The sequence below is a fragment of the Melozone crissalis genome, unplaced genomic scaffold, assembly GCF_028551555.1.
Source record: "Melozone crissalis strain CALT ecotype California unplaced genomic scaffold, PUWL_Pcris_2 ptg000018l_1, whole genome shotgun sequence".
Taxonomy (NCBI): Eukaryota; Metazoa; Chordata; class Aves; order Passeriformes; family Passerellidae; genus Melozone; species Melozone crissalis.
The window spans coordinates 8711478-8736429 of record NW_026535796.1 but is presented as its reverse complement, the minus strand read 5'-3'; the positions used below and the strand labels follow the sequence as shown (position 1 = coordinate 8736429).

Genomic DNA, 24952 nt, shown 5'->3' with positions numbered 1-24952 from the left:
TCCGCCCTCCCGCGGGTCACGTGGGCGCGCTGTTTGGAGGCGGCACCGGGAGAGCGGCGCCCGGAGCGGCCCCGAGAGCGGCGGCGGGAGAGTGCGGTGAGTGGCGAGGGAGCGGTACCGGCACCGGCACCGGGAGAGCGCGGAGCGCGGTGAGGGAGCGGCAGGGGGCAGGAGCGAGTCGTGGTTCCTGTGCCTCGCCCGGGCTCGGCTCCCGTCCCCTCCCCGCGGTTTCTGGAGGGGTCGGGGGGTTCCTCTGTCCTTTGCGATGCTGCGCCTCGCTCCGGGTGCGGCAGGCAGGGTCCCGCGGGGTCGCGGCTCAGCTCAGGCCACACCGGCGGGATGTGGCAGAGAGCGGGCACGGCAGAAGTGGCCACTAAGGTTTTTAAGATACTTTGGGAATTTACAAGCAATAGCTTTTAGTTTCGCTGGCTAAATGTGCCTCTTCCCTTTTCCTAGTGCCTGGTGAGAGTGAGCGCTCGCTTTCCTTTAGAGGAAATGTAAATTTCCCCCATGACGGCTTTTCTGGGAGGGAGTTCCTTAAATTATGGGGCCACATCCTGAAGGGTGCTTAGAAATTTACGGACTTGCCTGTGTAGTGTAACAGGTTTAGCGTTTTGTTAAGCAACGCACAGGTTTAAACTTTAAATTCAACAAGGAGTTATTTTGAAGTATGTGCTGCTTAGGAAAAATGCGAGGTTGTGATTTCAGTGATTATTTAATTCTTGGATTTCACTTCGTGTTATCTGTTGAATGCGGGAAAAGACATTCAGTGGAGAGGATAGCTTATAATTGTATCTAAATGCACAAATGCAGCTAATTTAGTATAACTGAGAATAATGGTCCTTAAATTTAGTATAACTTGAGTATAATAGTTCTTAAGTTTACTTTTGGGCGAGGATATGGTATAGTTATAAAATGCCAATGTTAAATGTTTTCCTTGAGAAAATTAGTTTCAAATCAAGATTGCATGCTGTGGGGAAAAGTGAATTTTTCCAGAAAACAAGGTGTGTGTTAATTTTTTTTCACAGACAGATGTAAATATAACTACAGTTTAAATATTTCCAGGTGGGTTATCCAATAGGTTAAGTTTTCAGAAAAGAACTTGAACAAAAACTTCTCATAAATGAAGCAGGAGTCTTATTTTCCAGCCCTTGGGCCTCTTTTTGGCGAACTGAAACCTGATGGTTGTTGAATAGGAAAACACTTGGTGTTTCTTTAAGCACAGAACACCAGCTCAAATGAAAAAAAAGTGAGCTAATGAAGAACTTTATTTTTGGCAGGTGCAGCTAAAAGCTGAAGCCATAACGCACCCATGAGTGAGCAGCACTAGTCGTGTGCATCCATGGCCTCTGTGCCAGTAATTCCAGACTCTTACAACCATGTCTTGGCAGAGTTGGAGTGTTTGGATCCATTGCTTTCTGCACTCAGGTTGGATTCCAGTCGTCTTAAGGTGAGTTTGTGGTGTATGGGTTTTTTTATTTTTAAAATTTTTTAAAATTTAAAGTAATGACCCCATTTGGCTAATTATTTGATTAAGCCATAGGATTAATCTAATTCTTTTTGGGATGTGTGCATATCTTAGTGGGAGGGGAGTACTTTGGGAAGAAAGAGTGAAGATAATGAACCCTGTTGCTCTGTGTGTGTTTCCTTCATGCAGCTGCGGGTACCACAGCCTGGCACAGCTTACACTGCTTGTTTAATGATCTTCACTGCCAGTGGTTCAGGAGTGGTACACACAGCTGGCAAACAATGAAGCCTTTAAAAACCCAACCATAATAATGCAAGATGCTGTGATCAGAACTTACCAGGTTATGCATTATGATTTTTATTCCCTCAGTGCACGTGTATAGATGTGTCAAAGAAATGGCTGGCTCTAGGCAGCTCAGGAGGAGGACTGAACCTTATCCAGAAGGATGGTTGGAAGCAAAGACTCTTTCTCACTCACAAGGTAAGGATAAATTTTTTAAATTAAAATTTCCAAAAATGAGGCTAGAAAAGAAACATTATTTCAAGTTAATTTATTTTAAGAGTCAGTAGGTGCTTTCAACTTACTGGGTTGTCCAAGGAAGGTGAAGTTTTGGACTGCTGTGTTTAAAACAGGTTGTGGTTCTGGAGAGTATCCCCTGAGTATGTGGTATACTAGATTTCATGAGATGTGAAAAATATTACTTCAGAGTTTCAGACCTTTGTTTTTCAAATTCTTACTTTTTAACAGCAGCAGCAAAGTCACCTGAATATTTAAGGATTAGAAGAAAATTTTGAATATGAAACCAGAGCAACTCACAAGTAGATAACTGCCAGTGTTTGAGTGTTAGAACTGTGGCATACCTGGATAAGTAAAGAAAAGATAGACTGGCTTACTGTTGCTGGAAGAGATTGTGAAACAGGGATTGTTATTTGTACAGCTAGGTGCTATATCTTAGGAGCCGCTGCTGCTTCCAGTATGGCATGAATGCAGCCAGTTTTTTAAGGCTGGGAGCACCAAATGTAATTCTGTCAAAACAGCTTCCAAACATGTGAGGACAGAGGAGTGATTTCTGTGCTTTCCAAATCAGAGAATGCACTGCAGTCCTTGCTCTTGATGTTGTTGTGCTGTTGTCAGCTGCATCTTGGAGTAAACTCAGTGTTTGCAAATAAAACCCAAGCAAACAGTAAGAACCAACCACATCACAGCAGAGTGGTAGCATCTGTTGGCATGAATGTGGTTTATCTGTCAAAGGTGAAAGCTGCACGGTGGTAGTGGCAGTACAGAACAAGTTCCACCTGCTCTGACTCCTGTCCTTGCTTTCAGGAAGGTGCCATTTCCCAGGTGGCCTGTTGTTTGCATGATGAAGACTATGTTGCTGTTGCCACCAGGTGAGTGGTCTACTCACAAACCTGAGCACTGGATTAATATTTTTAAGAAGCTTCAAGTCTCAGATGTAGACAGCTGCTGAGAACTCAGAGTTAATTTATCAGGTTAACTGGTAGAGGCCATTACAGGATAATTCTCTGCACAGACAGTTTGCCTTTTTTTTTCTGGAGTAGTAATTCTAGGTTAAGTATTATTTCTGTAACTGAACATCTATGGCAGAGCTCATGCATGTGAAATTATGATGATAAATGTCTTTCTGAGACCTTTCAGCATAAAAAGAAGCATTTTCATTAACATGGTAGAGTGAGATTGATAGTTAATTCCACTTACGTTTATTAAAATCTATTTAAATGTTTTTCCACATTCCCACTTGCAAGTGTAATAACTGTAAGAATAGCCTTACAAAGCTGCTTATGCATTGCAGTGCAAAGAAGGACACTTATTCTTCTCCAAAATTAAGTGTGACACTTGTTGAAACTATGCAGCCTCAAACAGAAACAGCTCTGAGGCATGCTGCTTTGCTTGGGTCTCCTCTTTCTTTGGGAAAAAGCATCTTTATTAACTAATAAAACTTTACAAGACTTATTTTCAACCTGTATTCTTCTTTTAACTTGTTGTAGCCAAGGCCTTGTAGTGGTGTGGGAGCTGAATCAGGAGCGTCGTGGGAAGCCAGAACGGATTTATGTTTCCTCTGAGCATAAGGGCAGGAAAGTCACAGCTCTGTGCTGGGATACAGCTGCCCTTCGAGTTTTTGTAGGAGATCATGTGGGGAAAGTATCAGCCATCAAGATTAACACATCAAAACAAGGGAAGGTAAAATGTTGCATACTTTGATTCAGCTTAATTCACAGGGGGTGATGTCTGGAACCTCTTAGTTTATTTTGGCAAAGTGGAAGAGAGCAGGACTTGCCTTTTAATGAAGTTCTGGTAGCTTTAACTATTGGGATGAAGAACCAGTCTCTTGAGACAACCATAGAAATCCTGACCCATGAACTCACCCCAACCTTATTCTGTCTATTTTAGTAATGCAACTTGAAAATGCTTTCAAATGTTCAGAATTAAAAACTGGTCAATCTCCTGCTTCTTGGAATTTACAAGTATCAAAGTTAAGGGTCTTGGTGTTTCTGAGCTTATTGGATTCCTTAGACTCCAGCTGCAGGTTCAGCTGTTTGGTTTAGTCCTCAGTTCAGCTGTTGGTCAGAGAAAGAGCAGTCCCAGACTCTGATTTTGTTTGGCTTTGTCTGGATGCTCATTCTTAAATGTCTGGGTTGGATAAAATAAATGGTAGGTGGTCATTGAGCCTACATGCTTTATATTTTGTGCAAAGGACACACCTGTTAGTGATAGCAGCCTGATTTCTAGCCCTTGAGTGTTCTTTAGCTTTTATTTCTACTGTGTCCTTTAATTTTAATCAGTAAAAAGGAGCAGAACCTGAAAATAGTTGTGTTCATCCAGGTGCTTTCTAGCCCTCATAGAAGATTTTGATGGAAAATTGACTTATAAGTAGCAAGACCATTATTATATTCAAATAAAGAGGGGGAGGGAAAGTCAGCTGTGGGAGGAGCAAAGGGCAAGGCCCATGGAATCTGTGTCTGCTCACACCTGTTAAAGGAACAGGATTGTTGGATTTCTCAGATAATGCACTTAGCCATATTCCTAAGAAGGGAAAACACAAAAATGGTGACTGACAGCAAATTCAAATGCAGTTCCCAGTGATTTCCTTATCCATAAGTCTTATCTGAGACTGTTCATCCAGCCATGTGAACTGAGACACTGGTAGGATAAATAATATGTATATAATTTGTGGCAGGGTAACAGAGAAGGTGAGTTTGTGAACAGTCTAGTTCCAGTAGAAGTTGTTTTTTGTATCGATTAACCCCTCTGGTCTGTTTCCATAAAACTGGTAGCTCAATGTACCTGTGGGGAGAATTGGAAAAAAATCACAAAGCTTACAATAGCAGGAATAAAACCCTCTCTTAATGTTACAGGAAAAAAACCCTTTCTAAAGAAATATCAGGATGCTACAGGGATATGACTCTTTTTTTCTTTAATCTTCAATATTGGTTTTGGGAAAAGGAGAATTTAGATTTCTGTGCTTCTGAGCATTGTAGCCTTGCTTTGTAAAGACAGGAAAAAGGCACTGCTCTGTCTCATGCTGTGTGTTCATAGCATACAGGAGTCTTTTCTGAGTTTTGCTGGTTTAACATAATGAAACAGTTAACTTTGAACTGAAGACCACCAGCATGTTTTCTCTTTTTTTTCTTTTTTTAACTGTAGGCTGCAGCTACTTTTGTGATGTTTCCTGTCCAGATTATAACCACTGTAGATTCTCGGGTGGTTCAGCTTGATTATTTGGATGGGAGGCTGCTCATATCCTCACTTACCCGCACTTATTTATGTGATACTGAGAGGCAAGTTCTGTTTTATTTCTGAAATACTGGACTTCAGAGTCACACACAGTTTCTGAAATGACATCAATGTCTCTTTACCTAGCTCATGCTCCCTCAGTCTGTTTCTGAAGATGTTGGGAGGGGTAGTGTCAAAAGTTTTACTGAAATCAAGATAAACAACATCTGCTGTTCTCCCCAACATTTCATGTTGGAAATTATTTCTGGGAATGTTCCCATCACTAGGTTGAACAACTGGTTCTGCTGAAAAAACCCCTTTGATCTGAGCTTTCATTTCAGCTAATGAATATTTCTGCACCCTGTCTTGTATAAACCTTGGGCAGGCTTTGTAATATTCATTACAGATTTTTTTAAGCACCAAAACCAATTCATCAGTGGGGATTAAGAAAAACATAAAATTAATTAGAGCTTTTATTAATGCTGCCTTCCTTAACAAGTATATGTTTTCCCCTCTAGAGAGAAGTTCTGGAAGATTGGTAATAAAGAGAGAGATGGAGAATTTGGAGCATGTTTCTTCCCTGTTGGAAAAAACAGTGGGAATCAGCAGCCATTAATATATTGTGCTCGACCTGGCTCGAGGATGTGGGAGGTGAACTTTGATGGGGAAGTGCAAAGTACACATCAGTTCAAGCAGCTGCTCTCATCCCCACCTCTTCCTGTTGTTACTCTCAGGTAGAAACATGAGTTTTGTCAGTGTTCAACTTGTTTGGGATGTCCTTAAGACTGAAAAGACTAAATCAATTCCTGCTTCAGTCAAACATTAATCCTAGTTGCCATCTTAATACAGTCTCCTCTAAGAGGTGTAGCCAGTAATCATCAAAAATGCCAAAACCTTGGTTCTGCAGCTATGTCTGTGAGCACAATGAATGCTGCTGTTATGAGACTATGTTTATTTAAGCCAGCCATGTATTCACAGGATTAAGAATTTTAGAAAGTAATGGTATTGTAGTTATGCTTGTAGTTGATGATAATTTTATTTTGCAGGCAGGATCCTCATTATACTGGTTCCAGCTGCTCTCCACAGTCTTTATCTTTCTCCAAGCTGCTATATTTGACGTGAGTATTGACAGCATAGCTTCCTGTTGATAAAGTAGGCTTAAAACATTATATATTCTCCTAATTTATATTACCAGCTTCAGGGTTTTGCATAAGAATTTCCCAAGTATCCTGCTAAACCTGTCCCACATCCGGCTTGCTGTGCTTATGCCAATGCAATGCCTGCATATTTTACAATTCTTTAAAATTTTACCTATTTTAGCACAATTGACTGTCACTTCATTAATATATACTTTAATTGCAGTGAGCACTGTGTGGTGACCTGGACAGAAAGAGGCATTTATATTTTTCTTCCCCAAAGCCTTCAAGTCTTACTCTGGAGTGAAGTTAAAGGTAAACTAAAAGTTTCTTAAATGTTGCTTTGTAACACTGTCTGTTACATTGGTCATTCCAGCAGTCCTTGCCTAACATGGAAACTATTCAAGCTCAATTTCTGCAGCTGGATGGCAGAATATTTGTAAAAAACTTGTCATCTGTCCAGTATATCCTTTAATATTCACCATCTCTGTACCTCCTCCAGCCAACCCCTCCTTCCATAGATCTGAAAACATGCTTCTGGAGAAACAAAACATGGTGTAGAGTGACTCATAAAATACAGTAGTTAAAATACAGGTGATTAACCTGCAGTATCTTTTCCTCTTTACTCAGGCTCATTGTCAGTCTACTGTGAGGGATAATCTGGCTGCTGAAAGTTTAAAACCTGTTTTGTTTTTTTTTTCCTAAAACCTGCCTAAATTGCATAGAGGGAATATATTTATTTGGCAAATGAGTGAAGCCTCATAAACAGTGGTGTGTTTGGTTATAAGCAGAGTCCTCCAGTAGTTATTATCAGTCTTTCCCCTTCTCCCCATTTTGGTGTTAAGTTTGCAGTACCTTTGTTGTGGAGTGTTTGCACACAGCATAAGTATTGTATTTGGAAACTTCTGGAAGGCCAAAGTTGTTTTTTTTACCAGGGAATATTTTCTTTCTGTTTCAAAGGTAACAGTTATGTATTTATCATCTTTATCAGGCTTTAATTTTTCATCTCGGAGCAAAAGGAAACTTTCTGGTAATTTAGTGTATTTTTTGAATGTTTTCTAGAAATGGAACTCTGGAAAGTTTTGACAGTGTGTTCTATAGGGATGAGGTGTTAGGTCAGCACTCCTCAGTGGTTGTTTTCCCCATGCATCTCATGTTTTGCACTCATTTGCAGTCAGGTGGGAATATGCTTTCACCTTCTTTCAGAGACAGTAAAGAGTGTTGATTAATGCCTTCAGTCCTTCAGGTATTGCCCTGTGTGTGGTTTTGCAGATATTCAGGATATTGCAGTTCACAAGAGTGAGTTGTTCTGTCTGCATACAAATGGGAAAGTTGTGCACCTCTCCCTGCTGCTGGTTGATCGCTGCGTAGAGCGTCTGATGAGAAGAGGATTCTGGACCCTCGCTGCCAGGGTCTCTTGTCTCTTCCAAAATTCAATTGTTTCTTGCAGAGTAAGTAAATACCTCTTTGTAAATGTGCAATACAACTTCACTGTCTTTCCTGTCCCCCCCTCCACAAAGTTTCATGGTCATTGAGATTCACTTTGTTGGAGTTTTTCAAGTTATTTAAACATTATACTTTAAGGATGAAAATCATCCTGCACATATGGTATCTTTTGTTTTCACATGTCCATTACAAATAATAATGCTTCTGTTTCACTGGGTGCTTTTAGGCAAGAAAAAATTTGCCTCTAGACAAGCTGGAGCACTTGAAGTCTCAGCTGGATGCTTCAACCCAGCAAGATCTCGCTGCACAACTGGAAGAACTGATTGCAAAGTTGGAACCTCTGGATTCTGCATGCAGCAGTAGAAGGAGCAGTATTTCATCTCATGTATGTGTATTGGTAGTGCCAAAAATGTTATCTACAGGTTTTATCTGTGTGGCTTGAAGTCACCCCATTGCTCCCTTGGAAGATGAGGCTTTCATTTCTACCCTGTCTACAACAGCCCATAATGCTGCATTCTAAAACTAGGTGTGGTGAAGAGGTATGAAACACCACTACTTGCATTCTGTAAGCTCAGACCTCTGCCTCTTTCCCATATTATTTTAGGGCTAATGACTGAGATGTGGACAGAGATTGGTACGAAGATGGCTTTTCCACAGCTCTGTTTAATGTTTTAATGTGCTTCAGTAAAGATAGTCTTGATTTTAACTGTAGTTTTATATGATGAAAATGAATGTCTGAGTGCCCAGAGCTATCTTAGCCCTATGTAAAAATTTGTTGTCTCTAAGAAGCTTAAGGAGAAAGCTCTAAAAAAATCAGAGTATATTTCTAATAAATATACTGCTTTTCAAGAAAGGGGAAATACTTTGTAGTTCATACAATATCAGCTCCTGCTTTCACTTTAACAGTATTTAAAAGGAAAGTTTTGAAAGCCAAGTAATGTAAATACCATCTTGATGGTATTTACAAGTTTTTCTTCACTAGCCACTGTGAAAGTAAACCATGTAGACTGACCACGAGCAAAAAAAAAGTGTGTTGGTTCTGAAACTGAATCATTTTGTGGGGTCTGTAATTGTGCTAGCTGGGTATGGCTGACCAGCAGGAGGACAGATAATTGGGTATGCAGCTACCAAGGGGGGGAAGTGACACTCTTGACTGCAGGGCTAAAGCTGAGGTGGGTTTTGCCTTGCACTGGGTACACCAGTTGTTCCATAGGCTGCTTTCCTAAAAGCAATTGCAGCACACACATCTCTTTAAAGGCACTGACCTGCACACTTGCTGGCATCTGTGCCCTTTTCCATTCTGGATATGGTAGAGGTACTCTGTTAAATAGAAGCTTTCCAGGCAGGGAATTATGAAATGCTCTGAGGTTGTTTGTGTAGGTACAGTTGGTTGAGTTCATGGCAGAAAGTTGAACAAGGAAGTGCAGCTCACAGGATGTCTAACTCCCCTCCTTGGTCTGACAGGAAAGCTTCAGTGTCCTAGACTCTGGCATCTACCGCGTTATCAGTCGGAGGGGCAGTCAGTCAGATGAAGACTCCTGTTCCCTCCACAGTCAAACATTCTCAGAAGATGAGAGACTTAAAGAATTTCCTGCACACCATGAAGATGAGCAACTAGAACTTGGTAATGTTTCTTAATGAAAATGTTTGTTGAATGTATTTGTTCATTCTACAGGAATTTGACTGTGTTGGCTCTGTGCTCTACTTTCCACTTTCAAGTTATTCATTATTAATACATGTAATTTGATCAATTGAAAGAGTCACCTCACCTTCCAGCCAAAATCTTTCCTGAAACATTGGCTTGGAAAGCTGCCTCCACAGAATCCAGGCTTAAAAGCAAACAAAACCCAGTGAAACAAAAGGTCCAGAGGGCTTTACCAAGCATGGGCTTCACTCCAACTTCCCCCTCTCCATGTTTTGGAGCATTAGTGCTAAGATTCTTTCAGCTGTCTATACCCATATCAATTGACCTTCAAACAAGATTTGTTTGCTGCCAATATCCTTTTGTAATATTTGTTCCAGAAAATAATTTCTCAGTCTGGATTCTGGCTTAGATTTCTTGAGGGAAAGCAGAAGGAGTCTGATAAGTCACAGGGTCTCTTGTCACAGGGTCCCCTTTGCACAGGGGGTCATCTCTTACACATGTAAACATTAGTGGAGGGGTGCTAGAATAGTTAATAACTAACATTTAGCCCATGCAGGGAGCTTTTTTATTTTCTGACAAATGCCTGTCACTGGGCTTAAGCTGGAGTGAGACTGTAATGGATCTTGTTCTCTGCTCTGTTTGGGATTGGGAGGGGATGCAGAAACTTGGGATGATGAGGAGCTGCCTTGGAACTAAGTATGACAGAGAGGCTTTCCTATAAAAAGGCTGTTTTTTTAACTTTTGCAAGGAGTAGGTGCCACCTGAGGATGGAGAGAATTTGGATGCTTTGGAGGAAGCCATACTGGGGAGGGAGAGTGCAGAAATTGATATTTAGTCCCTTGTCAGTAGTGTTGTCCTGCTGAGTAAGATACACTTAGGTGTACATGTGCCTCTTTACCTACATCACTGCAAAAACAAGCGAGGAAACTCTGAAGTGCATCATTCCCATCGTTAAAAGTCAAAATTCAGGTGACTTAATTTTTGAATGTCAGAAGATAGAAAGGTTCTGTGTGTCCCACAAGAGATGACAAGTTCACTGATTATTTCCAAGCAGAGAAATTCTAGATGCTTCTTGAAGCACGAGTACTTGATTTGGTATTTGGAAGAAATGGACTTAGTGTTTCCCTGCTCACAGTGACAAAAGATGTAATGAGTTTTTAGGTTTCTAGTCTGCATTATGAACAAAGGCAGCCTTATTTACAGCTAATTGTAAAGTCAGTTGTGACCTTTAGGCACTCTTGAGGGATTCTGATGGTAGATTTTCTGTAACAGGGCAGCATCTTTTCCTCTCAACGCTGTGGTTACTGCTGACTGTTGCAGAATGCAGTGTTATCGTGGCTGTAAATGATCCCTTTTTTCTTGTTGACATCACTTAAAGATACAGTGTGTGCTTGTAACAGGAAATTACTGAGCAAAACACATTGTAAATACTGTTAGGGATATGGGAGAGAAAAGGAAGTAGTCAGTGATTCTGTATTTCTTCTGATTCTTGCCAAAAGCCAGAGAGCTATGGGCTCACTTAGATTTTTAAGTCCCTTCAAATAAGAGGGTGATTTATATCCTAACCATGGCTTATATGTCTCTCTGCTCACATGTGAGTTAGATTCTGGAAATCATGGTCACAACTGGCTTTACAATTGGTTGTGAATTGATATAGGCCACAATACTTAATTTTCCTATATGTATAGATAACTCAGTGGATTAAATCAAGGTTTTGTCCTCTAAATGATCTGTAAGTCTAATTTTAGGAGATAGCTTTCATACTGTTGTTGATGATTATTTTTCTTGCTGTAAAGCCAAAACACTATTAATGAAGCAGACTTAACTAGGTTCAAAGTCAGTAGTGAAATGGCCCTTGAAACCTGGCTCCATGTGTTCTTGAGTATTAAAAGGGAAAGTACAGTGGGCAGGTTATCCATTAATGAATTGGTGACTTGTAGGTCGTTTCACTGTTCCATTTTTTTGCCAGATCACTGTTTCATGACTTTTTATTTCAATTGCATTTGTCAGAGAACGTTTCTCATGCATCTGTGGTGGTTGAGGCTGACCGGAATGAGACATTTCTCCCATTCAGTATTCCTTTGTCATTCCGTTCCCCATCTCCTCTCGTCTCTCTCCAAGCTGTCAAAGAAAGGTAAAACGTGCAGCAGGGTCACTCATCCATTACATCTCTCCCTCTTCTGTCCCCTGGATTTTTAGTATTGTGTGATTTAGTTCATACTCTGTTCTGCAAACATTCCTCCTGAACTGGAACACCAGAGATGCAGTCAGGTTTGCCAGGCAGTTTAAGTTTTCATCTTGACTCTAGTGAAGATACAAAGAGCTGCTGGTAACTTCAGTGGAGCCAAGGCTTCAGCCTCAGTTTTAAACAGTTAATAATTGTTACATGTCTAGGATTGTTTACTGTTACCCTGTGAACTCTAGTTGTGGTTTGCATTCAAAGGAAAACTTACTGAATATTGTTTTGGGATTTTGCTCTCCTGTATCTTAGGGTAAAGGCTTCTTATATTGCATAGGGACAAACATTAAAACATTCAAAGCAGATAGATATTGCTAAAACACACTTGCAGAGTGGTCTGTCCTATCCCCTTATGAACTTTTCAGTGAATCTAATTGGTTTCCCAAACACTCAGGGAATAATGGTAGCTCATACCTGCTGCAATTAGATCTGTATCCATTTTTTTTTATAAATCACATTGGTATTTTAAAACTCTTTTTAAGAAAAATGGAGGATAAGGGGGTGGGTGTACAAATACAAAGGTGATGGTGTTATATATATAACTTAAAATTTCTATGAAAGTGCTGTATGTTAATCACTTAACTAAAGTGTCTCTGGCCTGGCAATGGTCTGAAAAATTGCACAGCCTTCCCTTGATCACTTCAGGATGTAATTTGTGTCCTGAAACAAAGAATTGTGGCTGCTATCAGCAGTGTGAGGGGCTCAGAATAAACATCAGAAGTACATGCAATGCTTTGAGTTCTTTATAAACCATAAGCAGCCTTGAGAAGTGTTTCTGCTAACAATGAAAGCTACATTTTCAAGTATTCACTGCATGCAATTGATCATTAAATAAAATACTATCATATTTACAGTTAATTATGCTGAGTTGGGATTTTTTTTCTTTTTTTTAGTTCTAGAGCAGAAAGCAGGAAGCTTATTTTTCTGTCCAAATCTTGTTGACATAGTTCTCTTCATGGCAGTGGTAGAAATAAATAATTGAGTTCTGGTATGTTGAGTTCTGGTATGTTCATTGAGCTTTCTCTTCAATAAAATACCTGAAGGAATAGGGACTGCTGAGTGAGAAGGATGTTGTTGGTGAGCTTTGTAATCTGAAGAATTATTTTGAAGCATTGTCAAGTGGTTTCCTACAACCAAGAGTGACATAATTTCCTAAAGATGCTTTATGTTTAAAAGCTTTAAAATGCAGTGTAGTCAATCTGCATTTATTTGCATACAAATCACAAATACATGTCAAAAGTCTATGGCTAATGTTGCTTTGTGATCCTGCTTCTCCAGCAGGAGTGTTAAACATTTCAGGTTTCTGTGATGAAAACACAATCATGACTGGAGTACGGATTTTGAGCACATTCTTAGTAAATTTTGTCCCTGTTGGTCATCACTGCTCTCATCCTTTTCTCAAGAGTTCTTCAGATGATAAAGTCTCTGAAATGATGGTTTGAATGAAGAGTGCTTGGTTTGTTTGCTTCTGAACTCCTGATGTTAAATGTTTGAACTTGCGATTCCCAGTGTTTCCAGCTTTGTACGCAAAACCACGGAGAAGATTGGCACACTTCATATAAGTCCTGAACCTAGAGGGAAGCATGAAGCAAAGGATGATGAGCAGCTGCCAGAGCTAACTCTTAATCCAGTAGCATCTCCCCAGGAAGAAAAAGAGTGAGTGCAAAATCACATTTTCTTAGCAGTTGTCCAGCATTTGCTGGATGTCCTAAGGATAGAAAAAATTCTTTCAAGCAGAATGAGTAACTTGGCATTAGGTTTTTCCAGCTGTCTTCATTCCTGTGGTGGCTTTCAGTGGTTCTCTCAACTCATTTTTTAGAGCTGATGAGGCAATGAGCACAGAGCTGAGTAATTTCATATTCCAGTGCTTATTTACCACTTTGGTCTAACTTTCATACAGTGGCATGGTACTGTTTTTGGTTCAGTACCTGCAGAAATCTACTGTAGCTGGAGTAGAAGCAATAATAGAGAACCACCAAAATAGCATTGTCTGTTGCTCTTCATGCCCAGTTTATCCATAATTTCTGTTGAGCTGTTCCTTCTTACAAGTGACAGCTTTGTATTTAATAAAGGAATTAGTGTTGAGGAAATTTTTCAGGAAATCCTCACTTAAATTATTGAAGTTAATATTTCAGATAAGACTAAATGAATGTGCTTTTCTAGGTCAGAACCCCAGAACTGCCAGCTTCCTGAGGAGGACCATCTGAGAAATCTCAAGGCTGCAACAGCAGAAACTATGTAAGCAGAGGAACTTTTTACTGTATAGATATGTAGGCCTTTGGCAGAAAAAAATTATGCGGTTTTTAAAATTTTTCTTTTTTTTATTTGTTTTACATGCATGTAAGAGTGATGCTCTAAATGTCTGTTAACATAACCTGAAGGGATCTCATTTGGTGAATAATTTGATTCCTCTTTTTGAAACCAAGCTAAAAGCTCTTCTAGCATTATCCCTTTGTCTTAAGTACAGGCATAGTTTAAAAAAATCAAAATCACAAATAAAAATTCCTTCTGAAAGAAATCCTAGGGAGCTCAAAATGTGCCGAGTTTAAATGTAGACTGTGTGAAGTAGCCTCAATTCTGTTTGATGCACTCAAAATCACAAAAAAACTAACAACTGAGTCCAAGTCAAGTGTAGGAGTATAGTTACACAAAGCATATTTGAAACTTCACTTGTGGCTTCTTATAATTGTTAAACTTAGCAAACTTGTTTTTTATGCTGCAGAGCCAAGCTCCAGGATCCCCTGGTTTTGTTAGAACCTCAATGTATGAGAAGGGTCTTACAGGAATGGCTTGTCCATCTAGAAGAAAAATTCAGCCAGGAGCATTCTGCTTTGTCTGTTAAGAAAAACAAGACTGTGTGTGCTGAAGAGCAGAGGGCAGTCCTGGAGGAGAACATGCAAGTGGCTCCAGCTGACAGAGACCCACTAGAGAAGGAACAGAGTGATATTTTGGAAGACTGCATTGAAAAGGAAAATACTGCTGAAACCTGTGTGAGCAAATCCATGTGGGAAAATGGTACTGATGTGACTGTGCCTCTGGGCTGTGGCTTTCAGGTGTCTCCTCCATGTGCCATTGAGCCTGATGTTCTGAAAGATCTCGTGGAGCTGACAACTCTGTGCTTTGAGCTGCATGTCTTTGCTGCTGGGAGTGCTGAGGCTGAGGAGAGCTCTGAGGGAAGCCTGCCACCAGCAGCTTCAGGGACCTTGGCTTGTAGGTTTATGCAAAGCTACTTCTTCCTTTTGGATTTAAAGAGAGTAAAGCAGTGTATTATAACCACGTGTGCCACCAGCCCTGATGTATGGGAAACATACATTGCAGGATTGAAAGGTAAATGATGAATGTTGTATTGCTTCTTAAACTGAAAATAAGACTGTTTGGGAGGAAAAAAACCACCAAACTTTGAAGACTCTTATAATTGTGTCTGCAGATTTTCCTTCTGCCAGTGTAGTGTGCCAGGGGAAGGATGCTTGGTGTGTGGGAGTTTTTGTTCTGGTTTGGGGTTGTTTGGTTGATTATTTTTCCCCTGGATACTGCCCTTAGGAAGAACTTAGCTCAGGTGGTTATATATAACATAGTGCTAATTATCCCAGCATTGTGGGTTCAAGCCCTGTGTGGACCATTCACTTAAGACCTGGACTTGATGATTATTGTGGGTCTCTTTCAACTCAGAATAACCTGTGATTTCTTAAAAAAAAGAATTGTTGGCTCCTTGGAGAGAGATTGTTCTCCTTCCACTCTGCAACTTTAAACCTGTTAGTTACAGGGACCTTGTTAATGGAGCACTGTAGTGATCCCAGCCTGTTTACAAACATATGAGCTTCTAAGAGCAAAAGCATCTAATTAGAATCACAAGTCTGTAGAAACAAGGCAGAAGGGAGAGGAGGAGCTTCAGCATTTGCACTAGAAGATTTGGCCTGGAAAGGAATGTAATTAATATGAAACAAAACTGAATGGAGTAGATGGTTCCATGTAGATGAGTGGCTTGTGATCACTTCACGCTTCCCTGTTCCACAGAAATACTTTCTGATCTTTTTGATCTCCCTTTAGTTTTATTGAACCAAAGCTTCATGATGATATTGGAAAACAGAATGTTTTCTGTTCTCTGCACTCAGCTTCTGCCTTATGTAATTCTTTTAAGAGTCAATTAAAGTCTCAGTATTGATTCTGCTCCAGCTGAGAGCAGTTAAACCACAGAATCTTGCTTTGAGGGTTGGTGTTTGTGTTTCTGGGAATCTCTTCACTGTTTAGATTCTGAGAGCCCTAGAAAGTAGTGTGTGCATTCCCAGTTTGTCTTTAGTTGGACTGCACTTGGACATTAACACCTGCATTTCATTGGGATTGAGGTGGGCGTTGAACTTCCCATGAAAGCAGTAATAGCTGTTATTCAGAAGGATGGAAAGGAGGGCCAGGACAGGTTAAAGAAAAAAAAAATGCCCAATTCATTTAACTTGTTTGCTGATTTATTTCAGAAATAACTTGTCACAGTCCAGTGGCTTTAGCAATGGAAAGTGAAGATATGTTGAAAATATTGAAGCTGTTGCATGACCTGGGGCCATGGGATGACAGCCCACTGTTGCTGGCACATGCTCAAAGGTTTGTACCCAAATCTTCTGAACTTCGTGGCAGGAATTGCTTCACTTACCATGTTGTGAAGATTCCTGGACTCTCTTCGAGAGATCACCTTTCAGTGCTATCTTGAATTTGCAGGATATCTTGAAAAATTTATTTTGCTGTTTGGTACTGAAAGTAGGTTTTATTCTCTTTCTTTCTCCAGGCTTTATGAAAAATTTGGGGAAACAGCTCTTCGGCCCTTGATCAAGTTCCACCCCTCTATTTTGCCTTCTGATATTAAACAGCTTTGCAGGAATGATCCAGCTCACTTTTTAGCATATTTAGATAGTCTGGTGAAATCAAAGCCAGAGGACAAAAGGTGAGGGGAATGTAGAATCTTTTTCATCTGTCTGCTCTCTTCATCATGTAGCTGTGTTGGGGTGGTTTTTTTTTTTTTTGCTTTAGCTTTTGGGGGCTTTTTTTTGTGTTTCTGTATCTGTCTGCTTTGTGTTCTTAAGCATTAGGTTCCAAGTAATTCTGGCAGTTGTAGCTGGCCTTAGACTGGAGTTTTTGTTAGGTTAGTATCTAGTTTTAAAAGGCATTTACTAAATAACACTTTAAATGGAATTGATTTTTTTTTCCTATATCTGCAGTCAGTGTACTGGGGTTAGATCGCATTTAAAAAAACTCCAAGCAAGCCAAACAAAAAAAACCCCACAAACACAAAAAAAAAACCCCAAACCAAATGTGTGGGAAGTCAACCTGCAAACTTGATTTTCTGTGGTTGCCTCAGTTTATAGAGACATAAATTATTTGAGGCTTTTCCACACTTAATTTTATACCACTCCCCCAACCCTTTTTTTTTTTTAATGTTAATTTGTCCGCACACAATCTCTGCTTCTCCGTATCTGGTATATTTAAAACTGGTAGGATATGTTCTTAGTGTCTGCTTTGTTTTCCAGGCCATTTCTCCTTAGGTCTCTTCTGCAGCCAGAATCTGTACGGTTGGATTGGTTGTGCTTGGCAGTTTCTCATGATGCTCCACAAAGGGCAAACACTGTGGATGAGGAAGGAAATCCCAGGTAAATTGGTTTCATTCAAGTTTCTGAGTGCAGCAGAAAGGCTTAACAAGTCTGGGTTTGGGTTAGATTTTGTGTGAAAGTTTGGATCACTGACTCTTTGGAGCATTTTGCAGTGTTCAGCAGAAACAACCAAAGGATTCCATAACTTTTATTTGCAATGCCTTCCAGAGTGGCTGCTCTGCTGAGACTGCACATGGTGTTTCATTCATTTTTCCTCCTCTCTTTTCAGAAATTTGGCATAATGTTCTGAAAAAAAATCAGTAATGCTTTAAAACTGAACTTCTCATCTTCTAGGCCAAGATCACATTTGTTTACTTGGGGCTACAGCCAGCTCATTCTGCTCTTGATTAAACTCCCAGCTGATTTTGTGATGAAAGAGAAGATGGCTGACATCTGTAAATCACATGGGTAAGGAGAAAACTTGGTAATTCTAGATACTTGGTTAGGAGGTATTCTGACCCTGAGAAGATACAAATGTGAATGACCTATCTGCTTCTTGTTTGGACAGAGTTTTTTTAAAAACCTTTCCTTTTTTGAGGGTGAATATTCCATGTCCAATTTAATGTTTCAAATGGGAGGTATTCCTCTCTGTTTATGACATTCATTAAATTTAATTGCTTTTGTCTCTACTGATGGGATTGTTCTTGACTTTGGTTTGAGCTGAGTATTTGATTCCTAGAAATCTTTACTCTCTTATTCAAGATTTTGGCCTGGATATCTTTATCTCTGTCTGGAGCTGGATAGAAGAACAGAAGCCTTTACTAATATTGTTCATTTGGATGATTTGAGCCTGTTGAATGGAGAAGATGGTTAGTAATTCTTAAACTTTTTAAACATACTTCTGTAATGTAGGAATGCCCTTATATAGCAGTTTGCCCAAAGTTGAATTCAACTTTTATCTTTTGAAGTGTTTTTGTAGCCCTATGTGTAGTAAAGCATATTTGAAACATATAAATGGCATTATGCTCTTGTAACTTCATGCTGTACTTTGTGAAATCAGTTTTGCTAGAAAATGCTTAAAAATTAAAGAATCTTGATTTGTGAAATCAGTTGGGAGTAAAAGCTAACCTTGATGTTGTAGACAGAGGAGTAGGAAGCCTTCTTGCACAGCACAAAACTCTCCCACTACATGTGCAGACACCCAGAGTTAGGGTGAATGAAGCATTGTACCACAAGGCAGAACTTTTAAGAAAATGCACTCTGGCCCTAAGATGGACAAAATTTTGTCTCTTGACTTAATCCAAAGCCTTGAATACTGAACTATTGTGAAGCCATGTATGTTCACCACTAAATCTTTACACTGAGTTAGGGCAGTACATCTCTGTGTGAAATTTGCTTGGTTTCCTAAAATTTCAGAGTAAAACAGAATAGCTAGCTTCCCTTTTAAGTACAGATAGAGTGTACATAGTGGTCTTAGAATAATCTTTGCTTTACAAATAGTGTAGCAAACTCATTTTACTTCTAGGTTCCATTCCAGAGACCATAGAAGAATGGAAGTTTGTTCTGCATCTTGCACAGAATCACAGCACAGCTTCCCACCAGCACAGCCCACAGAACGGGAGCGCTGTCAGCAACGGGGGCCCGAGCTGCCCTGACTGCATCACGGTGGAAAACGTCGCTCTGCTGCTGGCCAAGGCCATCGGCCCCAATCGAGCCTTGCCTCTCTTGCAGGAGTGTGGCTTGACACTAGAGTTGTCTGAGAGGTTTACTGGTGTCTGTGAGATACTGAGAATTGCTGAGAAAAGGCAGAGGTAAGAGATGTCAGATTCTTTTTGGATCTCCTCCATGCTTTAAACTTCTTCTTTGGTTTACAAGAAGATACAGTGCTTCATGTTTTTACCTCCTGTTTTAGACTCATCTGAAAGCTTTCCTCCTATTTTAGACTCATCTGAAAGCTTTCTTCTTATTTTAGACTCATCTAAAAGTTTTCCTATTATTTAAGTGTTTTGCAATGTAGGCATTTTCAATTTGAAAATGAGGAAACAGAAAATCATACATTAAAGGTTTATGTGAAGGAGATTGTTTGAAAGAGATCTGTCCTGCTGGGGCCTGTACAGACTGATCTCTCCCTCTCCTTTCAAAGGTTTGAATGGTGATGTCAGGATGTTACTTCTGAAATGCAATCATATTTTTTACAAACTTCTCTTTAAAAAGCAAACCAAAGCTCTGTTGTTCTTTCTGTTGTTAGTTTTTGTACTGTTTGACTTTTTTTGTTCCCTTTGCTTTATTTGCAGAGCGCTGATTCAGTCCATGTTGGAAAGGTGTGACCGGTTTTTGTGGTCTCAGCAAGCATAGAAAACAATTTTGGAGAACTCTGGGAACATTTTATACTGTCATGACTTTATATTCAAGTGCCTCTTGAATTTCACAGGCCCTTAAAAATAACAAACTCCTGTCTAAAAGTTCAGTTATACTGAGCCAGTCTCCATCTGGCAGGTATCTGGACCTGAAGTGGTGACAGTTCTTCCTTATTCCTTTGGAGAAGACTTTTGAACTGTAGAATATAGATCAAAACAAGCCAGTATTTATCTTGAAATTAAGCTTACAGATTTCAAAGATGAAAATTGCTGAATTTATTTTCTGAGTCTATAACTTAAGTGTTCAGGGATATGAGTGCCTAATTATTATGGTGTATAAAATTTTTTTGCTTTTTTGTTTGTAAACATGAGAAATTCCTGGGAGGTATCTAAGCCTATACTTGTTTAACTTTCCTGTAAATGACATTTACCTTTACTGTTGCTGTAGAAGTGTCTGTTATGGTACCCATTGTTTTTTTCCCCCTTCTTAAATTATATGGACAGGCCTTAACTATTTGAAATATGTTAATTAAGCCAAGTCTTAAAATGGGAGAGTAATATTTTTAAGTAGTGGATTTATGGTAAAAAATGCTGATTAACAGACAAACTTGTTAAATGAACTCCCTGGTAAACTACAAACACGGTATTTCTAAATTGCCCATGCCTGTTTGTGCATTGTGACCATAGACATCCATTGTGATACTCCAACAAACCTCGGGACAGTGCATTAGAGTCAGCGTTGTTTAAGTTGCAAAAGACCCTGAAGATCCAACCCTTCAACCACTGCCAAATCCACCACACTGCCATGTCCCAAAGTGCCACATCTACATGGCTTCTAAATGCCTCCAGGGATAGTGACTCCACCACTTCCCTGGACAGCCTGTTCCAGTACTGGATAATGCTTTTGGTGAAAAAATGTTTCCTGATATCCAATCAAAAGTTCTCCTGGAGCAACTTGAGGCCATTTCTTCTTGTCCTTGTTACTTGGGAAAAAGAAACCCTGTCCCACCTGGCTCCAGGCTCCTTCCAGGCAGTTGCAGAGAGTGATGAGGTCTCCCCTGAGCCTCCTTTTCTCCAGGCTGAACATCCCCAGCTCCCTCAGTCTCTCCTCAGAGGACTTGTGCCCCAGACCCTCCACCAGCTCCATTTCCCTTCTCTGGAATCACTCCAGCCCCTCAATGTCTTTCCTGCAGTGAGGGGCCCAGAACTGGACACAGGATTCAAGGAGTGGCCTCACCAGCACAGGGGGACAATCGCTGCCCTGGTCCTGCTGGCCGCACTATGGCTGATCCAGGCCAGGGTGCCCTTGGCCTTCTTGGCCCCCGGGCACTGCTGGCTCATGTTCAGCTGCTGTCAGCAGCACCCCCAGGTCGTTTCTGCCCAGCAGGGTCCCAGCCCCTGTGCCCCAGCCCGTGGCCCTGTCTGGGGCTGTTGTGCCCAAGGCCAGGCCCCGGCCCTTGGCCTGGCTGACCCTCACACAGCCGGGCCTCAGCCATCGCTCCGGCCTGCCCAGATCCCTCTGCAGAGCCTTCCTGCCCTCCAGCAGATCAGCACTGCCAGCCAGCCTGGTGTGTCTGCAGCTGACTGAGGCTGCCCTTCATGCCCTCATTCAGATCACTGAGAAAGAGATCAAAAAGAGCTGGGCCCAGCACTGAGCCCTGGGGAGCACCACTGGTGACCATGCCCCAGCTAGATAGAACTCCTATTTCCCACCACTCTCTGGACCTGGCCATCCTGCCAGTTTTTTGGCTGGTGAACAGTCCATGTGTCCAAGCCATGAGCTTGGACATGAGTTTCTCCAGGAGAACGTTGTGGGAAACCGTGTCAAAAGGCTTTCTTGAAGTCCAGGTCAACTTTGCTAATTCCACAATTCATTCTGACATTTTGGAAAGTGAGAGGCCTTATTTTGATAATATTTTTAAAAGCTGAAGGTTCACATAAGTATTTTTAGATGAATGCTGTCAAGAAAGAAGTTTTTTTATGTATCTGGTTGAATATGAAGATTCACAAAATCACTTGGATTTTGTATCTCATTTACATAACTATGCTTTGTACTAGCACTCTTTCTGCATTTAATACATCTTTGAACGAGTTTCTTTTTTCGAATTCTAGTTGTGATCCTCTTCACTGTATGACTCATTTTAAGCAGAAAGCCACAGCATGTGGTCAATATTCAATTTTCACAAATATCATTTAAATAAAAAGTAATGCATTAATTGGAACTAAATTTAATTAAAATTTGATAATATTGTTGTAAAATGATGTGAAAATACTGCTTTATAAGGAATCTTTTTATGTAGACTTGCACCACTTGTATTGGTGCAAAATAATGCTTTTAATCAAAATAGGACTGAGTACGATGTTTGGCCTTTTGAGAGATGCAGTCTGCAGAATATTTCATTTTGTCAACAAGAAAAATTTGAGTGGGGTGGGTTGGTTACTTAACATGGGGAAGGGAAATTCCAGGGTCGCAATGCATGTCAGGCTTCCAGCCAGACTGTTGCTTGTGGAAATGCCAATACTATTTCTAAAAAAAAAACCTTTAAATCTTCTGGGCTTTACATACTGCCATTGGAAATAGAAGGCTCTGTGCCATCAGGAACACCCCATGCTCTCACAGTAAGGCTTGGAATGGGAGCCAGGCACCTACCAGATGGTGTTGGTGCCTGTTCTGTTCCCTGCCACATGAGCTGCTGCTGCCTCAGGGGCTGCCACAGTTACCTACCTTGGGCTCATGCAGTGGGTGGTGCAGCTGAGTGCTCCCCTTGCCTTCCTCAGGATTTCCTGGAATTCTGAGAATGTGCCTGGCTTACCTCTCTATGGTTCCACTCTATTTGCTTGGTGTATTTTGTGCACACATTAGTCTCTTACTTCTGTGGGGGTTTGGTACACTTGGTTAACTTTGAGGGTTGGGGCCTGGTTTTTTTCAGTAAATCATAATTCCAGTTAAAGCTTTTTTTTTTTTTTTAAAATCATGTCAGAAGGGTCATACAGATAACATAATGGGAAGTGTGTGTTCAGATTTTGTGTCTAAAGTGAGCTTGTGTTTACAATTTTAACTAACTTGGCTGTCAATAAAGAGTGAGAATGTACTCTCTGAAGAAGAATTGGAAAATTAATGTTTCCTATTCTGGATGGGTTTGTTTTCATCTCATCTGGGTAGGGTGAAGGGACTGAAATGAGAGGGTCTTCTGTTCAGAAATGACTGAAACAGAAGCTGCCTCAGTTGCACAGAGCAAGGCTCCTGTCAGCCGGCTGAGCACATCACTGACAGCTCAGCCAGCCTCATGGGGAAGATGAGCTGCAGCTCAGCTTTGGCTTTTGTGGGTGACTGGTGGTGGGAGAGACCCTTGAGAAGCAGAGATGAATAAAGGGGGCTTAGCCTGGAGCAGCTTTAAATGGAAACTGCTGCTGGTATTTTCTTTTTATCAAAGAAAAATTATCATACGTTGTTTCACTATTAGAAACCTATGAGTAAATCAATTTTACTTCAGATAAATACCTGCATTTTGAATCTGCTTCTTGAAAGGGGACAGGTTTGCAGTCATTCTCCATGTCTATAAGCCCAAAGTCACTGGTAGTGTATATTATTGGCAAAACTCTTGAAATTAATTATTGCACGTGTAAGCATAAAAAGGTACTGTTCTTTCCCAGATTAAGAAATATCTGCAGATATTATTGTGCCTGAGCTGGGAATTCACCTCATCCCCTTTCTCAGATTGCAAAATTGTGGAATGTTTGAGGAACATAGTTTGCATTCATAAATATTTACAGTTACAGGGCAACCAGCATGGGGTTGCTTTTTATCTTAACTGCATCAGAATGTACAAACCAAGACATGGTCTCCAGGCCCCCTCAGTGTGTTCTTCCCCAGTGTGCACGTGCTGCCAGTGTTTCTTGCTGGGCAGGAGGAAATGCTCTGTTCAAACCCTCCTCCACGCTTCGCCTCTCTGTGTTGTGAAAGCAGCAGTGTTGGCTGCAACTCATTTCTGTCAGCCAAGGGTCATGACCTGGAGTGCAGGACAAGGAGATATGGTGTCACATTCATATTTTCTGAAAAATCCCTTTGCCCAGGAGTTTCTCCTGGGAAGATGAGAAGCCTCAGAGAAAAAGGAAAATAAATTCTTACCTCATTTGTTTCTCCTGTGTTGTGCTCACATGTGGAATGTGTTTGGAGATTGTTTATCCAACTGGTGATGGCTTCATTGGTTTCATGTGGATCATTTTGACTTACTGGTCAATTATGGTCAAGCTGTGTCAAGGCTCTGGAAAGAGTCTAGAGTTTTCATTATTATCTTTTCAGCCTTCTGTAAGTATCCTTTATTCTTTAGTATAGTTTTGTTTAGTACTCTTTAATATAATATAGTATCATAAAATAATAAATTAGCCTTCTGAAAACATGGAGTCAGATTCACCATTCCTTCCTGCCCCACAAATACAATAATTTGGGAAAGCAGGGCTCAGGCTGTTCCCTGCTGGAGCCCTGAGCTGCAGCTTTATCTCAGCTCCAGCATTGTTGTCACTGCTGCTGTCCTCCTTGCTGGACACCAGGGGATGCACTCTGAGATGTCTTTAAGAATCCCTCTAGCACCTGCCTTCTTGCAATTGTCCTCATGTTTTGCAGAAATGCATTTTTTGTCCTCATTGTCCTTCGTGTTGTGCAGAAATGTTGGTTTGGAGAGAACGTGAAACAGTGTAAGACTCAAAATGTCCTCTACAGTCCAGAGTGTGTGAGCTCTTGTAGGGAAAGGGTTCCTTGGGTCAGTTTTGAGGGCAATGCTTTGTTCCAAGTCCCTGGGCAAAGTGCCACATGCCTGTACCCCAGCCTACAGGAGTCATTTTCCTTGTTTTGTAAAAACCAAGAAGGTGATGGCCGGGGCTACCTGCGGCCAGCAGAGAAGGACTTGAGCTGCTGTGTACTGCAAGGGTGTGGAGCATCAGGCTGGGTTGTAGCAAAGCACCGCACTCCAGTCCCTGCAGTGGCTAAGCTGTTACACTGTGAAGTATCAGCTTCAGGAGGACAAAAATCTTTGTCCTTGTGCTTAGGGTTTAGATTCTTGTTGCAAATTGTTCCATTCTGAGATACATCATGCTACAGAGTATCTGTCCTGCTCCAGGTTGTGGAAAATGTCTCTGCTCCCCTTAAGCTAATTTTTTTTTGACTGAAGTCCAGTGATGCCCAAGAACAGTTACTGTTGACACTTTATTAACTTTATTGCACCTCTTTCAACTCATGCCTGTGCCCTGCAGCTCCAGCAGCAAATTGTTCCCAGTAGCAGAGTGTGGGGCAGCTGCCCTTCACTCTTCAGAGGGGCACCTGAAGTGCTCTCCTGGACTTCCCAAATCACGTACAAGG

General features: G+C 40.8%; 1 protein-coding gene across 2 annotated transcripts; it reads left to right on the top strand.

Moving 5' to 3' along the window:
- The first annotated feature begins 1287 nt into the window (after window positions 1–1287).
- HPS5 (HPS5 biogenesis of lysosomal organelles complex 2 subunit 2) lies at window positions 1288–20299 on the top strand. 2 transcript variants are annotated; one of them, XM_054276038.1, is made up of 22 exons: window positions 1288–1450; window positions 1838–1948; window positions 2792–2856; window positions 3475–3667; window positions 5132–5265; window positions 5719–5934; window positions 6247–6318; window positions 6563–6651; window positions 7609–7787; window positions 8009–8167; window positions 9247–9406; window positions 11438–11561; window positions 13176–13322; window positions 13830–13904; window positions 14389–14993; window positions 16136–16259; window positions 16441–16596; window positions 17180–17299; window positions 17594–17707; window positions 18002–18108; window positions 18765–19050; window positions 19534–20299. In XM_054276038.1, exons 1-22 carry the CDS (start codon window positions 1343–1345, stop codon window positions 19592–19594), a joined length of 3405 nt encoding a protein of 1134 aa, XP_054132013.1. In that variant the 5' UTR covers window positions 1288–1342; the 3' UTR covers window positions 19595–20299. The 2 variants fall into 2 exon arrangements, with proteins under 2 accessions (XP_054132013.1, XP_054132012.1); XM_054276037.1 differs by having other exon boundaries at window positions 5132–5269; window positions 5723–5934.
- The last annotated feature ends 4653 nt before the right edge of the window (window positions 20300–24952 follow it).

Excerpts from the sequence above, each read along its gene's own strand:
- HPS5 (XM_054276038.1), top strand. The coding sequence starts at position 1,343 with ATGGCCTCTGTGCCAGTAATTCCAGACTCTTACAACCATGTCTTGGCA. Across the intron at positions 2,857-3,474 it reads TATGTTGCTGTTGCCACCAG|CCAAGGCCTTGTAGTGGTGT; the intron begins GTGAGTGGTCTA and ends AACTTGTTGTAG. Across the intron at positions 6,652-7,608 it reads ACTCTGGAGTGAAGTTAAAG|ATATTCAGGATATTGCAGTT; the intron begins GTAAACTAAAAG and ends GTGGTTTTGCAG.